The sequence below is a fragment of the Geotrypetes seraphini genome, chromosome 7, assembly GCF_902459505.1.
Source record: "Geotrypetes seraphini chromosome 7, aGeoSer1.1, whole genome shotgun sequence".
In the NCBI taxonomy this organism is placed as follows: Eukaryota; Metazoa; Chordata; class Amphibia; order Gymnophiona; family Dermophiidae; genus Geotrypetes; species Geotrypetes seraphini.
The window spans coordinates 99005372-99022316 of NC_047090.1; the positions used below are offsets into that span (position 1 = coordinate 99005372).

At 42.9% G+C, this 16945-nt stretch overlaps 1 protein-coding gene across 2 annotated transcripts in view; it reads left to right on the forward strand.

Moving 5' to 3' along the window:
• Positions 1–16945, forward strand: part of ZFYVE26 (zinc finger FYVE-type containing 26) — a 244083-nt gene that overhangs the window by 33759 nt on the left and 193379 nt on the right. For both annotated transcript variants that reach the window (XM_033951453.1, XM_033951454.1), the window contains exons 8-10: positions 3037–3197; positions 5890–6081; positions 12223–12897. In XM_033951453.1, the coding sequence (XP_033807344.1) occupies positions 3037–3197; positions 5890–6081; positions 12223–12897 (1028 nt within the window). The remainder of the gene's footprint in view (positions 1–3036; positions 3198–5889; positions 6082–12222; positions 12898–16945) is intronic.

The window sequence follows — 16945 nt, forward strand, 5'->3', positions numbered from 1 at the left end:
ATTACAGAATGCTACACAAATATCATGCTAACAGAATACCGCAGTCACTTATGGCAGGAATGGTGTTAGGGGAGTGCAACTAGGGCAACTTCCCCCTGGTCAGAGAGAGCCCTAGCTAGCTGGAAGCTAAAGAAGCACTGCCTGGGCTTTGCACTCCCCAGTTATGTCTAACATCAGCTCTAGCAGGCTACATATTTCAAATCTGATATAGTCTAATTACAAGATAGAAATAAAATTATTTTTTTTCTACCTTTTGTTGTCTCTGGTTTCTGCTTTCATCGTCTTTTCACTCTCTTCCATCCAGCGTCTGTCCTCTGTCTCTTCAATCTGGTGTCTGCCCCTTCCATCCACTGTCTGCCCTCTCCCCTTTCCATATGGTATCTTTCTATGCCCCTCTCCCCTTTCCATCCAGCCTGTGCCCCCTCTTTCCTTTTTATATGATTCATTCTGCTCTCTTCATTTTTATCTCTCCTACACCAGATTTAGCATCTTTGTCCCTCTCTCCTTATTTCTCATCTGACCCACTTCCCAGCATCAATCTCTCTCTACTTTCTCATTCCTCTGTCTCTCCCCTTTCCCTCATCTGATCTCTCCATTCCATCCTGACTCCTTCCCCTCCTCTAATCTCCTTGCCAGCTGTTTCCTTCCTATTTTCCTCCTCCCCTGTCTAGCAGTACCCCTTCTCCCTTTCCTCCTCCTCTTATCCAAAGTAACTCTCTTCCCTTCCCTTTCCCTTCTCCCCTTTGGTAGGCCGGCCCGCTTCGATGATGTGATGTGGGCCGGCCTACGAAAGGCCCCGAGGCTGCCTCATGAAACCGCGGCTAAGCTACTTCTTAGAGGCAGCTGTGTGCCGAAGTTAAAAGCACACAGAGCTGCTAGTCGGGGGGTGTGGAGACAAAGGCAGGAGGCATACACGGCGGAAGGCAGGAGTCCTGGCATATCGATGGCAACAGGAAGTTGCAAGTCAGCTGACGCCGGCACCTTTTGTTGCGGTGGGGACCCGAATCCTTCACGGACCAGCAAGATTTTTTTTGTGGACCGACACTGGTCCGGCGTTTGAAGAACACTGCTCTATAGCATTCCATTTACAAATTATCCACTGTACAATATGCTAAGTAAACTATTGTGCAAATTAGTCCTAATGCTGTTACTAAAGTGTGTAATAATCGACAAGTATGTAGTGAAATGATGAAAGGATTCTTCAAAAAAATCAAAGCATTTCCATTGAAACACTGTATCCACATCAACTGCAGCCACTGGGGATATAGGTACAATCAATAGTCAAATAATCCACATTAGCGGCACACTTATCTGGCATCGTTCCTTTATCCCTAGTGGCAGAGCAATCTAATTCCCGATGGAGCTCCCTTTTCGTGGTTACCACTGCTAAGTCAGGGGAAGATATAACATGCCTCTGCCGCTGCACCTTTTTAAAACATCCTGGTGGTCCAGCATGTATCCCTCCCTCGCTAGACGGTTGTCCTATTTTGTGGCCAGCGGCACACAGGTCAGGCTTCCACGCTCTTGCCTGGGCCCGCGCCGCTTTCTGAATGGCTGCTATCTGTTCTTGCGGGACTCTATTTTGTAATTAGAATATATCAGATTTGAAATGTGTATTCTGCCAGTTCTGGTATTAGATATAGCTGGGGGCCACAAAGCCCACTAACAGGCTGTGCTTTCTTCAGCTTCCAGGGGGCAGTTGTCCTAGTTGCATTGTTGTTTTTGTTAGGTGCCAACGACTTGTGCTCAAGTCCTAGCGACTTGATGAATTGCGGATCTAAAAAGAAATCAGTTTTGTGCTAGTGTGGAAATATCCTCCAGCGTCATCCCCATGGCTCTTTTCAATGTGCCCAGCCATCTCATTGCAGGTTTCCCTCTTCACCTGGTTCTTTCGATCTTCCCAAACATGATGTCCATCTCCAATGATATCTCTCTTCTGATGGTGTGACCAAAATAAGACAAGTCATAACTTCATCATTTGGTTTGATCTCTTCCAGAATTGATTTGTTAGTTCTTCTGGTGGTCCACGGCACGCCTAAAATCCTTCTTCAGCACCAAAGCTCAAATGAGTCAATCTTTTTGTCTTGCTTCCATAGTGTCCAGCTTTCGCATCCGTAACTGACCTCTGACCACTAGTTGCATTACCCTACCACTATTCCTGCCATGTGTGACTGTGGTATTAAGAACATAAGAATTGCTGCTGCTGGGTTAGACCAGTGGTCCATTGTGCCCAGCAGTCTGCTCATGCGGCGGCCCTTAGGTCAAAGACCAGTGCCCTGAGTCTAGCCTTACCTGCGTATGTTCTGGTTCAGTAGGAACTTGTATAACTTTGTCTTGAATCCCTTGAATGATTTTTCTATGTAGCATTCTGTAGTATTTTGGCTTATTCAGTTTTCTCGATAATGGAGCGGATATTTATAGGAGAGAGGGGAGACAGGGGTTTTGTTGATCCTTGTTCTGCATTATATGTGATTTATAAAATGACAATTGTACAGAATATTCTTTTTTTACTTTAATAAAATAAGTTCAATATAAAATCATAAAGATTCAAGGCTTGTGCAGATGGGATCAGATGGTTTGCAGTGACGGGGTCTAAGTTCGCAGGGATGGGGCGGGGACTGAGCTGTTGGGGACAGATTTTTTTTCCCCCCACATCATTTTCTAATCCAAACACGCCTGCTGCAGTTGATATGAAGAAAGGTAGATTTAATGAACACTCTCTTGTTTCCATAGAGGAACACAAACAAGATTCCCAGTCCTCCTCAGGACCAATTCACCTTAACAAGGGATTAGTGGGAGAACCTTGGTTTAAGATTGTTATATTATTTAAGATTTGTATTGTTTTGATTATTGTATTCATTACTTGTTATAATATCTAAATCCTATTGCTATACATGGTTCAATTCATTTTAATAAAACAAGATAATATTTATCCATACTTTTTGGTAAAAATGAATAGTAAAATTAAGAATTGCATTTTTTTGAAAATTCTTGTTGGTTGAAAAGAAAAATGCAGAAGTAAATTTTCTGTTTCAGTGTTGCTATTTGTAAGAGAGATCTTTTGAGGCATTTGCACAGTCTGGATTGCCATTCTGCACTTTATTTTCTGCATCACCTGACCAATCTTCCCACATTGAATGAAGATCATGTCATGGAACTACTACAGAAGGCCCCAGTCAGCAATGAAGACGTATCTGGTAAGTGTCAAAGTGACACTACTTCACTTTGTCTCAAGAACTGGTTTTAAAAAGAATATCCAAAATAAGAAAAAGCCTACTCTAGAGGGGTCACAACATGTAAACTAGAAGGAAAAGACCTGCTCTCAATTCTGGGAACGATCTTAAACCTGCAGGCTTTCAAAGTTTGTACTACTCGATTAATATTGGTTAGATACACCAGGAATCTCTAGAGATTTAATAAATAGCTGGGGATGGCTATCAGTTCATGGGAACTTGTTGGCAGCGCTGGAGGAGCAGCTCTGGAAAGGAGCAGTGCTTGATTTAGTTTTCAGTTGGAGACGTCCCTGAGTTTGCTCCTGAAGAAGGAAACGAAACGGGGCTAATTAGGGCGATCAGTTGGTACTCCCGGACAACAGACCCTCTTACTAGATGGATTTTGGTGGCAGATGGCAGTTTAAATTTATTGGACAAATGTGATTTCTTGCTTTCTCAAGGCTCATCAATTAGTGATTTTGCATTCAGTGTGCTTTTTGAAATTCAGGAACGATATGACTTTGCACCTGACACTTTGGGCACTTTATTATTATTATCTTCAATCTTTTGCACATTTGAATTTATATTTATTAGAATTTTTAATACATCAATTGGTTTTTTAAGCTAGTGGATGGCTTTAAATGATATTTATGGGTAACCTTGCATGCACTCTTGGGTGCTTTATAGCCAATATGCCCTGGTGAACTTTTGACTTTTTGCCAACAAGTTCCCATGAACTGATAACCATCCCCAGCTATTTATTAAATCTCTAGAGATTCCTGGTGTATCTAACCAATATTAATCAAGTAGTGCAAACTTTGAAAGCCCGCAGATTTAAGATAGTTCCCAGAATTGAGAGCAGATCTTTTCCTTCTAGTTCAAAAGGAATATCACATTAGTATTTAGACTATTTTTTAAGTCTATTTTTAAGCTCATGATTAAATCAATATAGAATTTGTCATAATTTTACAAGGTGTTTATCCTTTTCTTATTTCAGAAGTTTGCAACTGCTGTTGATGTGGAAAATTTCCAATGTGGTAGTAGACTTTAATTTCATAGCATAGGTTGACTGAGAGACTGATTGCTAGGGCAGTCCTGATCAATCCTTCTATGGCAGTGGCCACAAAAATCACATGACCCCCATCAGAACAGACCACTAATGTCTTATGGAGGGCCCATCAAGGTTGTGATGATTGAGATTTTCTGATGCCATTTGAAGCTGTGGCCCAAAGTTTGGGAAGCTCTGTGCTAGGGGAAAGAGGAAGTAGTAAACAGTGTTATAGTCTGAGGGTTACCAGACATATTCTATGGTAGGGCTTTACTCATTGCTGGCATTTGGTGGCTATTCAGGTTAGTTTGCTAGCAGAAGCCTATCAAATTACCACAGGAACACTTTATCTAATATTAATAGGATCTGCTATGAATTTATATTCCTGTTATTTGTGGATCATAGATAATGGGGAGGGGAAATTTTCATTAAGCTATGAAATATTAAAACTACAATATTCAAAGGAGGAAGCTTTCAATGATTTTTATACTTTTTCACTTGTATTTTTTTCTTAATTGCCAAAAAGGTTTGACTTCCAAAAAGTCCTTTTACTAAGCTGCAGTAGTAAAAAAAAAAAAAAAAGACCTTGGTGTACCCTGTTGTGTCCCCCCCCACATAACAAAGGCCATTTTTCACTGCAGCAGTAAAATGGATGATTTTGTATTTTCTCTATGAATGGTTGGGCGGTAATGTTTCTCAGTGCTCAGAGAACCGTTTTTAGCTTATGAGATTTTTGGGTAAGCAAAATTTTTTAGCCCACTACAAATACGGCTCAATTCTCAATCATTGCACTGGTCCCTGTAGTATCTATAAGTATAATACTCTCTCATTTTTTTTGATCTTTTTAAAATACTTTTTGTCTTTTTAAATGCTCAACTTCAAAACAGACTTAGCTTTTAATGCAGGGGTTCAACGGGTTCTGACGCATTTTGCCATACTGCCTCAGAGAACCTGCATCAACATGAACTTAATTCTGCCCCCACCATGTCTGTTTTTACTTCAACCGCTCTTGCTAAAAACGGTTTCTCTGAGTACTGAGAAGTGTTAGAAAGTGTGTGTTATAATCACCTGTGTGCACATTAGTTCATATCTGTTTGCAGTTTAGTGCACTTGGGGCAATTAATTATTTCTGAATATATATTTGTGTGGTAACGTTGCCATTAGCACACAGCCTTTACAAACCTTAGTGTATGAACCCTTATTGCCACCTATTATGTAGGCAGTAAGGGCTCATGCACTAATCCTGCACTAATCAGCACACAGTAAAGTAGTTGTGCTAACTGATTTGTGCTGTCATGCCCACTGTCTGCCCCCAGACCAATCTCCTCAACCAAAAAATAAGAATTGTTTAGTACACACAAATTTGTAACTTACACATAATACCTGAGCATGTCTTGTGGTAAGCCCTTTTAAGCTGTGCACTAATGCTTACTGCAGTTTAGTAGAAGGACCCCAAAGTCCATTTGACTACTCATCTGCAGAAGTAATTAAGTAGAAATCCAGAGGCCCATGATGACCATAAAAAAATATTATTTTGCAAGTACAGTATAGGCATTTTTGCTTTACTGAGTACACTGTATATATTAAGAGAATTCCGTTAATAATACAGCTCTTATTTTCATGCCTTAGATTCTTTGAGCAGACTGCCAACCAATACCCTGGTTCAGCAGCGCAACCTGGCTCTTTTCCAAGCGTTTTGTGCAATGAAATATGCAATCTATGCTCTCTGTGTGAATGCACATAAGTATTCTGTATGCAAGGAATGTCCAAGCATCCTTCTGAGCGATACGGAGCGTAAAAACGGTCAGCTTCATTGTCAAGGTACTTTTCTTAGTAAATATTTCTTTCTCACTTCTATTTGCCCTCCTCTATGTAAGCCAGCTCATTGCATCATAGAGCTTAAAGCCAAGAGAAAATTTAAGCAAGTTGAAACACATACTTTTCGAGTGTGACAAAATGGCACTTTCCTTCATTTGCAAGGTCATGAGGACTGGGTGTGAGAAGACATAGTAAAATGTGTCTACTTTGGGCAGAAGTGGCTGTATTAGGCATGTGGACATGTCCATACCTCTATATACACAAATAAATAAATAGAAACATGATAGCAGATAAAGGACAAATGGTGCATCTAGTCTGCTCATCTGTAGCATCCACTGTCTCCTCCTCTCCCTAAGAGATCCCACGTGCCTGTCCCACGCTTTCTTGAATTCAGCCACAGTCTTTTTCCATCCCTTCTACCTGAAAACACGCACACATACCTACCACCCTTTCTGTAAAAAAATATTTCCTTAGATTGCTCCTGAGCCTGTCACCTCTTAACTTCATCCTATGCCCTCTCATTCTGGGGGTTCCTTTAAAAGAGACTTGCCTTATGCACTTTTGTACTATGTAATTATTTAAATGTCTTTATCATATCTTCCCTCTCCCGCCTTTCCTCCAAAGTATAACTATTGAGATCTTTAAGTCTGTCTCTATATGCCTCAGGATGAAGACCATGGATGGGAGAGGGGAGATATAAGAGAGATGTTTAAATACCTATGTAGCATAAATACACATGAGGGTGAGTCTCTTTCAATTGAAAGGAAACTCCAGAGTGAGAGGGTATAGAATAAGGTTAAGAGGTGATAGGCTCAGGAGTAATTTAAGGAAATTCTTTTTTTACAGAAAGGGTAGTAGATGCTTGGAATAGTCTCCCAGTAGAGGTGGTAGAGACAGACTGTGTTTGAATTCAAGAAATCTCTTAGGGAGAGGATGAGATAGTGGATACTGTAGATGAGCCATTATCTGCTGTCATGTTTCTGTATTTCTTTGACCATTTTAGTAACTTTCCTCTGGACCAACTCCATCTAACATAAAAACACTGAACAAAATTATATACTAAACAAAAACCTAATATATAAAAAAATTGATTTTACTCTCATAATAACTGTGGGTAGAGATTTTAAAAGGAAATAAAAAAATTGCATTGGTTTCTTCTTGCCTATATCTTAACTAATTAAAAGTAATCAATGTTTCATCACATGAGACCAAAAACCCAATATTACAGTACAATAAAAAAAGGTGAGAAAATTCTAAATTAAAAAAAAATCTTACAAAAGTTCTTTAAAATGACACTCTTCTATCAAACGTAGTTCTTTAGTTTTGATTAGATGTCTTAATTTAATTTTTCATCTATTAACTTTTACCCCCTCTTCTATTAAATTGCGCTAGCAGTTTGTAGAGCAGAGAGCCACATTGAATGGCCTGCGCTGCTCCTGATGCTCATAAAGCTCTATGAGCATTGGGAGCACTGCGGGCCATTCAGGGCGGCTCACCGCGCTAAAAACTGCTGTTGCAGTTTCATAGAAGAGGGGGTTAGTGTCACAGATTATAATCTTAATACATTGACAATAAAAGCAAATATTAATACAACATTCTCATGAATTTTAAAAAGTAAAGAACTGACACTGGTTTTTACTAAACCGCAGTAGATCTTACCACAGGCCAGCGAGGTAAATGTTCCAATACTCATAGAATTCTTATGAGCATCGGAGCTTTTACCTCGCCACCCCATGGTAGAAACCTTTACTGTGGCTTTGTAAATGGATCCCTAAGTGGTATTTTTATCCCATGCATTCTACGAAATCTGTCCATTCTTTTTTATTGTATACTTAGACAAATAACCAAACTTTTAAATTATCTGGAACCAAAGATAGCTAGATTTCTTTCTCAGTTCCAAAGGTAGATTATCCTACATGATCTACCTAGGGTATTGAAGGTTCTGTAATCTTGCAGATAATAGCCAATGGTGCTAACTTCAATAGTTTTGCTGTAGCACATGGAGAGATTTGAGTGGTTCACAGCTATTGAACAACTTGATTAAATAACTGAGAGAGACACGTATGCAGTTAAACCCCCCCCCAAAAAAAACAAGCTCAGGATCCTCTGGTAGAGAAAATAGGTACACAAAATAGGAATGATATACAATTTGCTAGTGCAATAGGTGTGTCATTCTGAATGAGTGTTTCCTATGAGCCTTGCAAAAGGAATCCACTCCAGTTTTAGAATTCCTCCTACTTCACAGAGGGCTCTGCTGCCTCCTTCAGTTTTTTGCTTCTACACGCAAACCAGGAGGCGTATTTCTAGTCTGCTCTACTTATTTCTTTCGTTTTCTTCGGTATTATGGGGTATTTTTCCTGCCTGCCTGGGTGGAGGAAAAGCAGACTGATGTCTGCAGCTGACAATCCAATCCCTACTGATATCTATTGGCCAGCCTACAGAAGTCTTATTGGCGCTTGGGGCAATTCCCCCGGTAGCATTGCTTGCCTACTACATTGCAGGGGCTTGAGTGCAGGTTGTTAGGCATGCATTGGAGGCTCAGCGGGGTCTCGTAGGGTGCTGGCTGCATTTTGCCTCCCCCATTTTTCGCATCTATAGATCTGTGGCGGTTAGAGGCTCAGTCAGACTGGCAGCCCAAAGATTCAGCAATGAAAGGATGTTTGGTAGTGAGGCAGTGAATTCTTCTCCCAGATCCAGCTACCTTAGAAGCTGGGGCAGGCTACAGCACATTGCCAGCACAGATCACAGCGAGTAAGGCTGTTACAACCTTTGAGGAAGATGAGTGGGGGTTTGTAAATTTTGTTTTTGAAGGTTTCTGCCTGTTCTCTGATGTTCCCCTACCTCAAAAATCCTAAAATTGCTACTTTTTCATTTTATTTCAGAGTTTTTGAGCTGTTTGTTGGTGCCAAAATGCTGCTGTGGTGGTCATCTTGGATTGCCAAAATTTCCTCCCCCCAAAGTTCTCCAGAAGCTTCAAATCACCTCATTTTGCCTCAAAACTGGCAGGGATGGATTCCTTGGGCTCTTCTGACCCTAATTCATGGTCAGGAGTGCACTGGATGGGTGCCTGAAGAATGCCCTTCTACCACATGCTGCACAGCATGTGAAGGGGGGGGGGGGGGGCGGGAATGGTCGGTTTAGCCTCCCCTTTGATTTGTAGGACCGAAGAATGGGTTGGAAGAATGTTGGTTGGGGTTATATTCCTTTTGGCGCCCAGGAATAGAGGTTGTTGTAGGCATAGGGGCACGGAGGCTGCGGAGCCCAAGAGACGTAAACTGGAGTCCTCTACAGGAGACTTGGCTCTATCTAGTATGGCATTTTCTCCAGAATTTGTTAAATGGATGTGGAGAGCCTTTCAGGACAATTGACCTTCCAAGGGGAAATCTGGCAGATCTTCCCACTGTGTACAGTACTCCCCCAATATTCGCAGGGGTTCCATTCCAGGAACCCCCAAGAATCTTGAAAAACTGCGAATACAGTTTTTAGTGGGGGAGACAGGAGAGGGCAGCCGGAGAGGCAAGAGAGAGCAGCTGGAGCACCGGCAAGTGGAGGGAATCACTCGCGGTATGCTCTGACTGCCTCTTCCTGCACTTAGTCGGGCCTCACCAATCAAGAGCTGCTTTGACATTTTGCTTATGAATTCAAGCTTCTGGACAATCATATTTCTCCCTGTCAGCAGGAGACAATATGATCTATGAGATTCACCTTTGCTCTAGAAACTGGCAGAGATCTGCTGATTGTGATATCATTGGATAAACTCAAGGAACAGTACAGGATAAAATGTCCTACCAAAAAATTATCAGAACTATTGACAGAACTACAATCAAGCTCAGGACAGAGAAGGCCTGCTCTCAGAAATTATTGATCTTAGTATTAAGAATGCATTGTCAGGGAAATAGAAAGGTCAGTTTTGACACTAGGTGATGTCATGTTTCAGTATGGTTCCATGATAAGTGTATAGACCATATAGCTAATAGAAATGATGCATGTGACAAACCAATGGAAAGTGAGTATGTAATCTGTAACTAGGTGGTACCCTAGGCTACTGAACTAAAGTATATAAGTGGCATTCCAGCTGGCATAAGGGGAGAACAGATCCATGAACAGAAGCTGGACACTTTGTATGTATGTTATCCTTTCAGCCCAATGTGCTGTACTTTTGTTGTTTCATGTAAGCTGTCTTTTGTTTATTGCTAATAAACCAATATTATATACAGCAATTGGATTATTGTAAGGTCAGTTTTGCAGCCTGTCTTTTCACTGGTCAAGTCACTTAATCCTCCATTGCCACAGGTACATTAGAAAGGTGAACCCACCAGGACAGATAGGGATAAATGCAGGAAGTACCTTATGTAAACTGCTTTGAGTGTGGTTATATAACTACAAAAAGGCAGTATACAAGTTCCAGTCCCTTTCCCCTTCAAGCTATCTGACCATCTTTTCATGCTTACAAATCCAGCTATATATGGTTCACCCGCTTCCAAGGCCACAATTTCCAGATGGATCCATAAGGCCAATCCATCAGCTTATATTGTCTGCCAGGAAACAGTCCCCTGTTTCTGTAAAGGCGTATTCGACTAGAAACGTGGCTTCGTCGTAGGCAAGAAGCTCAGGTGGTCTCTACATACTTTTTCCAAATTTTACAGAGTGGATGTGACGGCAAAGGAGGACTCCGCCTTTGGGTCTTCCATGTTACGAGCTGGTACAGTGGTCCTGCCCTAGATTTCTGGGACTGCTTTTGTATATCCCGGTCAACCAGAATGATGCACCTGTTGCACTAGAAAAAGAGATTAGGTTCTTACCTTGCTAATATCTTTTATAGTAAATAGGTGTGTCATTCTGGACCCCCACCCTGTTATTTGTTTTCTGCACCTGCCTATTGTCTTACTCAGAATGTTCATATCCAAAACTGACAGTTGGATGTCAGTCAGACCTTAAGGGTATAAAAGTCTAGTGCTAGGTCACTTTGGATATTATTTGAACTCCAGAAATGTTTCTGTTTAGCAGGTTTGTTGCACTGTTTTGAATGTTCATTGTTAACATGTTTGTTATAATTTCAGTTCAGAACAGATTTATTCCTCAAGTAGTTTCCCCATACCCTATTTCACATCTGTTTCTAGAAGGGCTATTGTCTGTTTTGGAAATAACTGTAAGGGTAGCAGAACACTCTATGAAGTAGGATGAATCCAAATGTTGGAGTGGATTCCTTCTGCCAGGCTTGCAGGCACTGGGATATAACTCGCTTGTCCAGAATGATACACCCATCTATTAGAAAAGATATTAGCAAGGTAAGAACCTAATCTTTTTTTTTTTAACTCCCAGTCAATATACTGTAGTATATTGTAATAATTTTAACTTCTTAATATTAATCATTATGCTAGTCCAGAGTATCTGGTGCTGAAGAATGAATAATTGAAGCCAAATTTCATCTAGATCAGTGTCCCGTAAACTTTGTTGAGCCGTGGCACACAAAAAGTAGTGGCTAAGGCTCGAGGTATCTGGAAGTGCACAGACGTAGCCATGATGATGTCAAGTTCATACTTGATGTCATCACGTCGACGTCCGTGAATACGTGAAGGCCCTGAGCTGCTATTAGGAGGTGTGTGCCAGCAGAGGAGAGGTGCTGTCGCTGGCTGATTGTGTACAGAATGTGCCTCTCGTTGTGAAAGGCACGTCCTGTAGGCAGTCAGCTGGCACCAGCGCCTCTCCTCCTCCCCAGTGTGTCGCAGCATATCTGAAATCTCAGGAGACACACTAGTGTGCCACAGCACACAGTTTGCGATATATAACTGAGAGACCCCACTATTTAAATCTGAGGAGGTCAGTCAATTGTATATCAATTGTGACTCCTAAGTTTGTAATACATATAAGTCCTTACTGTAGGAATAGTTAAATGGTGTATTCTTCCTAGACATCCTATCGGGAATTTTATCACAGAGATGGCCCTATCACCAAAAAAGCCTCTTTTTTTAGTTTCTAGATTTAGATACATGAAAATAGAGTATCAATCGAGGTAAAATTGGGAGCAGTAAGAGTACACATTAAGGTCTAGGATCTCTGTGAGTGGGCAGAGTTAATTATATTTACAGGTAGAAACTATTCTTCCCCATATTCATTTTTGTATGTTTATTATTTTGTATGCAGATTATTCTTCTCTCTTTAAGCACTATTTGGCCAAATGCCAGCATTTTCTACATACGATTCCCATGTGGTTGCACTTGGAGCTTTTGGAGAATATCTTTTCCTTGCTCTTTATTTCCTTTGATGATCTCTCTGCCGAGACCACACATCCTGAGGACTATGCTGTTGAGGAGGATGAGAATGACCTAGAGAAAAAGAGTGATGAAGTAAAGAGTTTGGACAGCAGTACTGACATGATCGACAGACAGATGTTGTCCTCGCCCTCAGGAAGCCCTCTGCGTAGAACCGTGACAAACAGAGCAGACTTTTCTGACTTGTTCTTAACTGACCCTGAAAACCCAAGTCTTTCAGTTTCAAAAGAGCTTGAAGAAAACATCCCTGAGTCCTATAGGCAGGACTACCTTGATCTGAAACACTTCACCAGCAGTGCAACTGGCTTTTTGATAGATGAAATAGCCATTGATGCTTTTCTAGAACTGCTCACAGCTCACTTGGAAGAAATCAAGGGCTGTGTGCCTTGGGATTCAAGTAAGGTATCCCAGGAAGAGCTGCAGCTCTTGGACTGCTTGCATTCTTCGGTTAGCAGAGAGAATTTCACGACCCGAGTACTTCAGTTCTCAAAAATCATATCTGAAGCCCAATGGAGATACAAAGTGGTAATGAGTAATCTGGGTGCAGGTGAGATTGTACTGAAGTTGGCATCTGCTGCTCATTGTTGTGAGTTTGTTTGCATTGTGATATCTGTTTGCATTGTGATAAGCCATTAAGTACTTTCACTTCAGAGATTCATACTCGCCATACATTGTGTCTGATCTCTATGGTCAACCTAAACACCTTCAAAACAGGTGAAGGTGTTTAGGTTGATATTTGCTAAGTGAGGTTTTCCTCTCTCTATATATACTGAGTATAGGAAGATGATTTCTATGGAGCCATTATGAGTGATGGTACCTAGTTTGTAGCAATTCAAAGCTATACAGTGGTGCCTCACATAACGAACGCCTCGCACAACGAACGCTGCACACAACGAACTTCATGTCTTGATTCACACAACGAACTTCGTTTCAGACAACGAACTTCACACAACGAACTTCGTTTCACACAACGAACTTCGTTTCACACAACGAAGTCGCCCGAGCTGCCGATGTATTGCATCCTTCCGCGCAGGCACTGCAGGCAGTCGTTAGTCACTGCGCTTAACTGCCCTCTCTCACTGTATACAGTCGTCCTTTTAAGATAAACTCAATATTTTTTATATATCATGGCTTCTAAAAAAAGCAGGAAGGTGATTTCTGTTGAAATGAAACGGGAAATAATTAGAAAGAGTGAATGTGGGGTAAAACAGTGTGACCTCGTCAAAGAGTTTGGCCTCAGCAAGACCACCATTTTCACCATTTTGACAAATTTATCTTTTTTTATGTCATCTTAGCATATTTTATGCTGCAGAACGAATTATTTTTTTTAACATGTATTGTTATGGGAAAACGCGTTTCACATAACGAACTTTTCGCATAACAAACTTGCTCCTGGAACGAATTAAGTTCGTTGTGTGAGGCACCACTGTATTCTTAAAGCAGAACTGTTCTATGTATTTGGGCTTTTGCAAACTCTGGCAATTACTGGATGAATCACTCATAAAGGCGGTTAATAAAATCCCAATAAACTAACCTGTGCATTCTACCTGAAATTCCAGTATCACCTTTTAAAATATTATTAACTTAATAATTAAGGAAAAACTTCTCTGTTGGAATTATTTAAATGCTGCAAATTATGATGATCCATCCACCACCTGCAATTTCCCTTCCCTGATAGTTAAGATTCACCTTCTGATCTCAACCCTGGCTCTTACTAGTGTCTTAGTGAGGGGACAAAAGTCATCCCCAGCTGCTCCTGTTCCATTGGTCACTGGAATCAAAATGGCACCCTGGTGGTAATGTGTGTTTGTGAGTGTGTGTATGTATATAGATATATAGGACTAAAAGCACTTGAATTTGAAATAAAGATCTAAATAAGCATAATACATAAGAAATAGATAGACATTGCTTATGTGAATACTTTATCAAACAAAATCACATTAGTGCAGAGTTTTTAGGTAGGACTTCAGAAGTAACACCTATTGAACCAAGGTAGCTGGAATGCTGTTCCACAGTGTCTTATCGTTAGTCCTGTTTTTTTTGGTTTTTTTTTTTTAATTTAAAATATACAGTGGTGCCTCACACAACGAACTTAATTGGTTCCAGGAGCAAGTTTGTTATGTGAAACGTTCGTTATGTGAAACGCGTTTTCCCATAGGAATACATGTAAAAAAAAATAATTCGTTCTGCAGCATAAAATATGCTAAGATGACATAAAAAAGATAAATTTTTGGTTATTATTTTTATTTAGATACATCTAAAAACATAATTGTTTTTTAAAACAACACACATTTTTTAAATTTAAAGACAGACTAAGTAGAGTCTAATTTTACAGTGAGAGGGCAGAGTCTCAGCGGCAAAAACTGGGACTTAACTGTTCATTTTTTTTTTTTTTCTACCGTGTTTCCCCGATGATAAGGCAGGGCCATCAAATAAGACAGCCCCCCCTTTTTAGAAAAAAATGTAAAATAAGGCACCCCCCCGCAAATAAGCCACCCACCGATACCTGCGCTTACCCGAATCGGGTGGTACGGTGGGTGACTCCGTTTAGTCCCTGGCACCCCCGACACGATCGGGGCAAGAGGGAGCTCAAGCCCTCTTGCCCCCCCGACTCCCCGACACGATCGGGGCAAGAGGGAGCTCAAGCCCTCTTGCCCCCCCCGACTCCCCGACACGATCGGGGCAAGAGGGAGCTCAAGCCCTCTTGCCCCCCCGACTCCCCGACACGATCGGGGCAAAAGGGAGCCCAAGCCCTCTTGCCCCGCCGATTCCCCAACTCCCCGACAATATCGGGCCAGGAGGGAGCCCAAGTCCTCCTGGCCACGGCGACCCCCTAACCCCACCCTGCACTACATTACGGGCAGGAGGGATCCCAGGCCCTCCTGCCCTCGACGCAAACCCCCCCTCCCCCCAACGACCGCCCCCCCCCAAGAACCTCCGACCGACCCCCAGCCGACCCGCGACCCCCCTGGCCGACCCCCACGACACCCCCAACCCCCTTCCCCGTACCTTTCTGTAGTTGGCCGGACAGACGGGAGCCAAACCCGCCTGTCCGGCAGGCAGCCATCGACGGAATGAGGCCGGATTGGCCCATCCGTCCCAAAGCTCCGCCTACTGGTGGGGCCTAAGGCGCCTGGGCCAATCAGAATAGGCCCGGGAGCCTTAGGTCCCTCCTGGGGGCAGGGCCTGAGGCACATGGTCGGGTTGGGCCCATGTGCCTCAGGCCCCGCCCCCAGGAGGGACCTAAGGCTCCCGGGCCTATTCTGATTGGCCCAGGCGCCTTAGGCCCCACCAGTAGGCGGAGCTTTGGGACGGATGGGCCAATCCGGCCTCATTCCGTCGATGGCTGCCTGCCGGACAGGCGGGTTTGGCTCCCGTCTGTCCGGCCAACTACAGAAAGGTACGGGGAAGGGGGTTGGGGGTGTCGGCCAGGGGGGTCGCGGGTCGGCTGGGGGTCGGTCGGAGGTTCTTGGGGGGGGCGGTCGTTGGGGGGAGGGGGGGTTTGCGTCGAGGGCAGGAGGGCCTGGGATCCCTCCTGCCCGTAATGTAGTGCAGGGTGGGGTTAGGGGGTCGCCGTGGCCAGGAGGACTTGGGCTCCCTCCTGGCCCGATATTGTCGGGGAGTTGGGGAATCGGCGGGGCAAGAGGGCTTGGGCTCCCTTTTGCCCCGATCGTGTCGGGGAATCGGCGGGGCAAGAGGGCTTGGGCTCCCTTTTGCCCCGATCGTGTCGGGGAGTCGGGGGGGCAAGAGGGCTTGAGCTCCCTCTTGCCCCGATCGTGTCGGGGAGTCGGGGGGGCAAGAGGGCTTGAGCTCCCTCTTGCCCCGATCGTGTCGGGGAGTCGGGGGGGGGGCAAGAGGGAACCAGGCGGAGAGAGGGCAGTTAAGCGCAGTGCCTGCGCGGAAGGATGCAGCTCGGGCGACTTCGTTGTGTGAAACGAAGTTCGTTGTACGGATCAAGACATAAAGTTCGTTGTGCGCAGCGTTCGCTGTGCGAGGCGTCCGTTATGCGAGGCACCACTGTATATTGAAGTGCAAAGACATGCTTAAAATTCTTAGTACAACACAGTTGTCTTTAGTATATTTAGTTGTCTTCAAGGTAGTCAAATAAATAGCTTTTCTCAAAACATACTAAATTACTTTAGTAAGCAAAAAACAGCTTTGTGGTTGCGTAGTGGAGAGAATGAATAGGCCGACACAATCATGTTTTGCCACTAGGACTATTTCAATGCACACTCCCCCATAAGAGTAATAAAGAATATATATCAGACAAAGCTAAGACAGTTTCTTCGAATCCGTAGAATTTGTACTACTGAATTCTCTAAACAGGCCCATCTGCTATTTCAACGCTTTATTGATCGAGGCTATCCGAAGAGAATTGTAAGATCTGTTTGGTTGAGAACATGATATGCTCAACATCCCCTTCTCCTCCAATATAAACGTCCAGTGGAAGAAGACAAACTACCTGTATTATACCCTTCTTTCCTCTAGCGTTTCAAATCAATACCAGCATACACCTCCAATGGGAGATATTACAACTTAATGAATGTCTTTTTCAAATTCATCTGGTAACGGCATACACTAGAGGTAGGAATATT